The following is a 6,000-nucleotide window of genomic DNA, read 5'->3' on the forward strand; positions in this document are numbered from 1 at the left end:
GCGCGTTAGTCATACGTAGTCTCTCTCTCGGCCCACGGTACTGACCCCGGGGTTTTGGTTTGCTCATCCGTAGATGACATGGCCTTTGATGTGTCTTGGTCTGCGGTGCACTCCTTTGGCCTGGACAAGGCCCCCGTCCTGCTGTCTTCTCTGGACCGGAAGGGGATTGTGCACACAGCCCCGAGGGACTGGAAGAGCGACCTCAGCCTGGAGCGGGTGAGCGAGCTGGAGTTCTTGCTGCAAGTGCACGGCTCCGAGGACCAGGACTTCGGCAACTACTACTGCTCCGTGACTCCCTGGGTGAAGTCACCAACAGGCTCCTGGCAGAAGGAGGCAGAGATCTTCTCCAAGCCCGTCTTTATAACTGTGAAGATGGATGGTAAGAATGGCAGGCAACTACTTCTCTCGGGGTTCAGGGACTGTCTTCTCTCTGTACAGTGCTGCAACTGGCAGAGCCCAGGTTCCCCCGTGTGAGGAATGTTCCTGCTGCACGGCCTGCTTTGTCTCTAGACCTGGCCGGGACAGAGCACGAGCAGCCCTCGCTTGTGTATTGTGTGCTGGAGGCACCGTTGAGAAATGATTTTGAAGACTGATTGGAAAGATTTTTGATGCTTTCTGTATATTACGTACAAGCCCACTTTACTGTGTCCTAGGGCTGGCACAGGTTCTCCCGGGCAGAGGCCGAGAACAGCCGAGAGAGCATGTCTGGGTCTCCAGGCAAGGCTGCGATGGGTTTCTGCCACTCTTGCCCAAATGGTGGTTTCGCTTCTTGGAAAGGGAGGCTTCTCCTGGTGTCCCCAACATGGATGAGGTTCTTCCTGGAACCCCAAGATGGAAGGATGAGCTCTCCGCCTTGTTAGCCCACACTGACCACCAGGGTCAGCCTGCCTAGGCGGTCAAGGGGTCCCTTCCTACCTCTTTGGTTCCTGAGCACCCAATGTGGGGACAGTCGTTCCTTAGTTAATGAGAACTGTCTTCTCTGCAAAGATCTTCAGAGTAAAAATTAACTGAAGAATCTCCATGGAGAGAACTCAAGTCCAGGCGTCCCCAGGGGTCCACGGGAGCTTTCGAGTGTGTGTTCCCTGCTGATGTGTCAGTGTGGGAGAGACCGGAATTGGGGGGAAGCTCTTCCACAGGTGACAGCCTTTCTGATCCTTTGTTTCTTCTCTGGGAAAATGGGATGATAATCTTTCATAGGGCGCTCGTGAAAATTCAGTTGTACTAAATGTCAGGCACCTCCCACAGTGCCAGCATCCACACGGGGGGGACGGGGAAGGCAACATGGGGTTTGGGGTGTGGGATCTAAGCAGTGCTTATGCATTCCTGACACACAGTCACTTGTACCCTATTTGCATCTTAGAAATTCGTTGCTTGAAATGACTCCATATGATAAACCCAGATTCACCAAACAAGTGAGAGGGTGATTATTCACTTTGCTAGATAATTTACTATAGTGTTACTTAAAATAGCTCCCCTAGCACACATCAGTTATTTGATGCATAGAATTGATTTACGCACATTTTTTTTTAAAGGAGGCATCTGCTGCCGAATATGTGCTGCCCTTATACTGACTTTTAAAAATCAGTCTCCTGCCAAAACCCTAAAAAGCAAATTGACATTCAAAGACGGCGAATGAAGTCTTTGTTCTGTTTTCCTTTTCTCCCCCACAGAGCTGGGCGGGGAGAGATTTGCTCTTTTTTTTTATTTTTTATTTTGGACAGAGGGCCGAGCCGCTCCTGTCTCAAGCGCTGGGCTAGGTGCTGGGCGTGGGATGAATGAGATCTGGTCTTTCGGGGAGACTTCGCTCGGGGTGGGGAGCGCGGGGCCCGGTGCTTCCCGGCGTCACTAACCCCGCTTCCCTTTGCTGTCCCCCCTCCCAGTGCTGAACGCCTTCAAGTACCCGCTGCTGATCGGCGCCGGCCTGTCCGCGGTCATCGGGCTCCTCTCCTGCCTCATCGGGTACTGCAGCTCCCGCTGGTGTTGTAAGAAGGAGATCCAGGAGACGAGGCGTGAGCGCCGGCGGCTCATGTCCATGGAGATGGACTAGGCTGGTGCCCGGGGAGGCGGCGGCCGGCGGGACGGTCCAGGGGTACTTTGGGCGCGAAGAGGACATTTTCACGAGACGCGTGTTGCGCGAAAACCCAGTCCTCTCTCATCTCAGGTGGGACCTGGCGCTCTCCTCTGCATGTCAAGCTCTGAGCGCGGACACGTTTACCAGCACACAGCTTCCCTCCCCACGGCACTGGCCGGCGACGGCCGGGTGCCTGTGTCCCCAGCTGCGGCTTTTTAATGGTTAACCACCTAATTTTTTTCTCCTACTGGTTTATAGATGTCTGACGTGTGTATGTGTGTGTGTGTGTGTGTGTGCGCGTGTGTGTGTGTGTCTTTCGTTTCGAGGGGTTGTGGTGTGAGGAAGGGGTGATGGTATTCGGAGTTCTTTGTCTTGGGTCAGCAGGTAACTGCCTGCGGGCTGAGGCCGGTGTCGCGAGAGCTGCCAGCTGCCACCCTGTACTCCGGCCGGAAGTGACAACGCAGGGCAGCGCCAGAGGCTCGCTTGCGCCACCGGCGCCACCCCCTATTTTCAGGGGTTTGGGACAACATTTGAAATCTAAACTTGCAGTATGTAACTTCTTATTGAGCCCAAACGCGTATTGTTTCTTGCCCCCTCTGCCCTCTGTCCGTTTCTTTGCGATTTGCTTGGAGTGAGAATGCAGAAGGGGCGGCCCTGGAATCTAGAATTTGGCTCTCCACCGAGCACCTTATCTTGCCACCTTAGCCTTAAGAATGAATATGAAGAAAAATACACAGCCACCTCTGTCCAGGGCAGTAGTTACGAAGGTCTGCAAGGGAGGGGAGGTTGGGGACAAGGGAAGGAACCGACACTCCGATTGTGCCGAGGCCACAAGGTGGATCCTGAGAGTTAGGTTTCTGCAGATCGTGCCGGGATGCTCAGGGGTGTCAGAGGCGTGCCAGGTGGAAGACGCCATCTCCACGCCCCTCTCCTGCATTCTGCAGGAGGCAACGGCCTTGTGCACCAACGGACTGCTGGGGGTACCCACATATAACCCACATCCTTCACAAGCCGCTTGGTCTCCTTAACGTGAAGGAGAAGCACTGCTTGCAAGATTTTCTGACATCACGGACTCAGAAACTGTCTAGAAGAACCATGCGTTTTCTCTGACCTTTTCAGTCCCTCAGGCCTCTGTCAGGCCCCCTGCAGGGGGCTCGGGAGAAAGGATCCACCTCGTGGCACGTTTGCCTTCCTCTTAGGAGCACGAAGGAAACCAGCAACGTTTTGCCGTGAGGACAGCCTGCAGAGCAGCCTGAGCGCGGAGCGGAGCGGAGCAGAGGCCGTCCTGACGTGTCTCGCCCCCGGCACGGCGCTGCCTCCGCCAGCGTCCCAGAGGGGCTTTCTGAGGCTCACGGTGACTCATGTCCCTCAGCGCTGTCCTCCGTGCTGCTGTCCTGGCTCCGAAGGCTCTAACACTGCTCTGTCTTCCGAAGGGGAAAAAGGATACATTTGTTTTGAGCAATAAAGTCATACAAAGTGATGGCCATTCATGTGTGGCTCTTTGTCACAAGGGGCCGGACGGGCGGTACCCCTCCCGGCTCACCACCCTCCCCGCCGCTTCCTCACTCTGCTGCTCCGTGATTCATTCTGCACTTCCCAGTGAGTCACCCCCAGGTGATTTCCACTTAAGTTTTTCTTTTTGTTCTGCCCACCGAGGGGACCACTCGTGGGATAGATTTCTGCACTAACGGTGGCAGTACCGATGACCCGCAGGCCTGGCGTCTGTGGCAGGAAGACGGGCAGCCGGCATGACTCAGCAGAGCATAAGTGGTGGAGGAGGAGGAGGCCTTGATGGCTCTAGAGCTGGGTATTTTCTACATGTCATTTCCTAACTGCTGTTTTAGAGGAGGTGGGTCGCAGGTGATGGTCCAAACCGGAATTCGAGAGAGAACCCTACACAGGTGCTGTGTTGGTAGTGCCGGTGCCTTCAAGCCCTGGCAGTTGTCACACTAAAAGCAGATTCAGGATCATGGTAGCCCAGGCCCTTCTTGGTAGACAGGACACGTACTTAGCTTTGGACGTGACCAGGTGGCCCCAGGTGTGTGCGAAACCATGAATGGGTCACACCAGACACTCGGTAGTAGTGAAGGTGACGTGTGCTCACACGCTGTACCTCTTCCTTTCAAACTGCTGTTGCAGTTCAAGGCTGGGGTTGCTAAAGCATTGACCCCCCAACCCCACCCTCTGTCCATTGGGCTGGCCAAACTGCAGGTCATTGGGGTAGGGGGCAGAATTCCCAGGGCGTTGTACCAAGGATCTCATTCCTTCTGGGGAAATAAGCTTGCCTGGAATGTGTGTCCTTTTAAAAGTGTGGGATACACTCTTGTTGTACCAAATAGAGCCACCAAGTGCTCTTCTGGAAGAGGCTCCTGCCAGAAGCACTGGAGTGAGTGGAAGAAGGACCTAGCCACAGTTCACACAGACGAAATTGCACTTCTTAACAAAAAGAAACTTTATGAAACGTTTGGCTTTTTTTTTTTTTTTTTAATCATAACAGTATCCCCAGAAAGAGCTTAAGCTCTTTCAGCTAGGAGCTTCAAAATTACTTTAAATTGTTTACTTTAGAATGTTTACATACACTTTACACTTAAAAAAAAAAAATGCAAGCTGACTTTTTAACCACTTTTCAGACTTTTCACAGTGGAACTCTGACTTACCAACTGGATTTAATTAAATCTTAATTTGGACATGTATTTATTTGTGTCTTTCCTCCCCTCCGGCCCACACTGGCTTCCCCTGAGGTCCCGGCGAAGCAGGCCTCCCCCACCTGAACCCTGTGTTTTCCGTGGTGGCTCTTGCTTCTTGCTTTGCAGACATGTCTGCAGCCATGATTTTGTCACTGACATCTGTGAGCCAAAGACTGAGCCTTTTTGGCAGGAGTAATAAGCAATACTATACAACTTGCTACTTTCAGAAAAAAAAAAAAATTTTTTTTTTTTTTAGCTTCACTGACGACGCCAGGAGAAGAAGGGAACTGAGATTTGGATAAGTTCTCCACGGTTTGACCAAATCCTCAGTGGTAAATATTGTATGCAGATCACTAGGAGAAAAAAAGTCGACTTTCTTTTTTAGCGTGGCACATAAGGATCTGCCGAATTTTACATAGACAAAGAAAGGGTCTTGCGTATTTTTGTCCATATCTGATGTTATATGAACTAATTGTATTGTTTTATACTGTGACCACGAATATTATGCAATGCACCATTTGTTTTTTATTTCATTAAAGGACATTTAATTTAAATCGAAGCCGTGTGAGGAACTTGACATTGGCCTCTGTTACCCTTCATCTCCTCTGCATGAGGGCTTCTGGCTGAATTGCAGTTGTAACTTTAGCACCCAAGGTCTTCGGAAAGAGAAGTTACACGTTGTTCCTCTCTGCAGATGAGGAAACAAACACACCAAAGGTCTGTGACCATATCGTGCCTGGAGCAGTGTGGTGTGGCTGACTCATGACCCAGGCTGGAGCCAAACCGAGGCAGGAGGTGCTCGCTGTGGCAAAAGCAAACCGGTGCTGTCTGCAGGCCGCTGGCTTCGGGGCCCCGGACTGGTGAGAGCACAGGGAGCCCCGACTTTGCAGCCACTGGGCCTTGGATGGCCTCCCCCAAGGACTCTGCTGTCAGCCTCATTCGTGTCCTGGGCAGGGGTCACCTCACATTGCTCACATTGCAAGGTCTTCGGGGACTGACACCGTGCCAGGCACAGTGAAGGTACCGGCAGGTCATAAATGCGCAGTTAACACTCCGCCACGAGAAAGGGCCCGTCCCCGCGTGCTGTCAATGAACTGGGGGGCTCTGCTGGCCTCGGAGCGCTGGCACAGTCACAGCTGGTCTTCAGTAGTCCCCTACCTACTGCTGAATCTGTTCCTGCCTCAGTTCAAATTAAAGACAAAACAAAAACTTGCCTACACACCCACTGTGTGCCGCGGCATT

At 52.5% G+C, this 6,000-nt stretch overlaps 1 protein-coding gene across 1 annotated transcript in view; it reads left to right on the plus strand.

Moving 5' to 3' along the window:
* The window catches only part of PTGFRN (prostaglandin F2 receptor inhibitor), a gene marked incomplete at its 5' end in the record, with an annotated part of 42,795 nt that extends 37,478 nt beyond the window's left edge, over positions 1–5,317 (plus strand). The window contains 2 exon segments of the mRNA XM_025052299.1: positions 74–379; positions 1,881–5,317. Coding sequence (XP_024908067.1) covers positions 74–379; positions 1,881–2,047 — 473 coding nt within the window.
* Positions 5,318–6,000: the final 683 nt, after the last annotated feature.

This window comes from Pteropus alecto, unplaced genomic scaffold, assembly GCF_000325575.1.
Source record: "Pteropus alecto unplaced genomic scaffold, ASM32557v1 scaffold106, whole genome shotgun sequence".
Classification (NCBI taxonomy): Eukaryota; Metazoa; Chordata; class Mammalia; order Chiroptera; family Pteropodidae; genus Pteropus; species Pteropus alecto.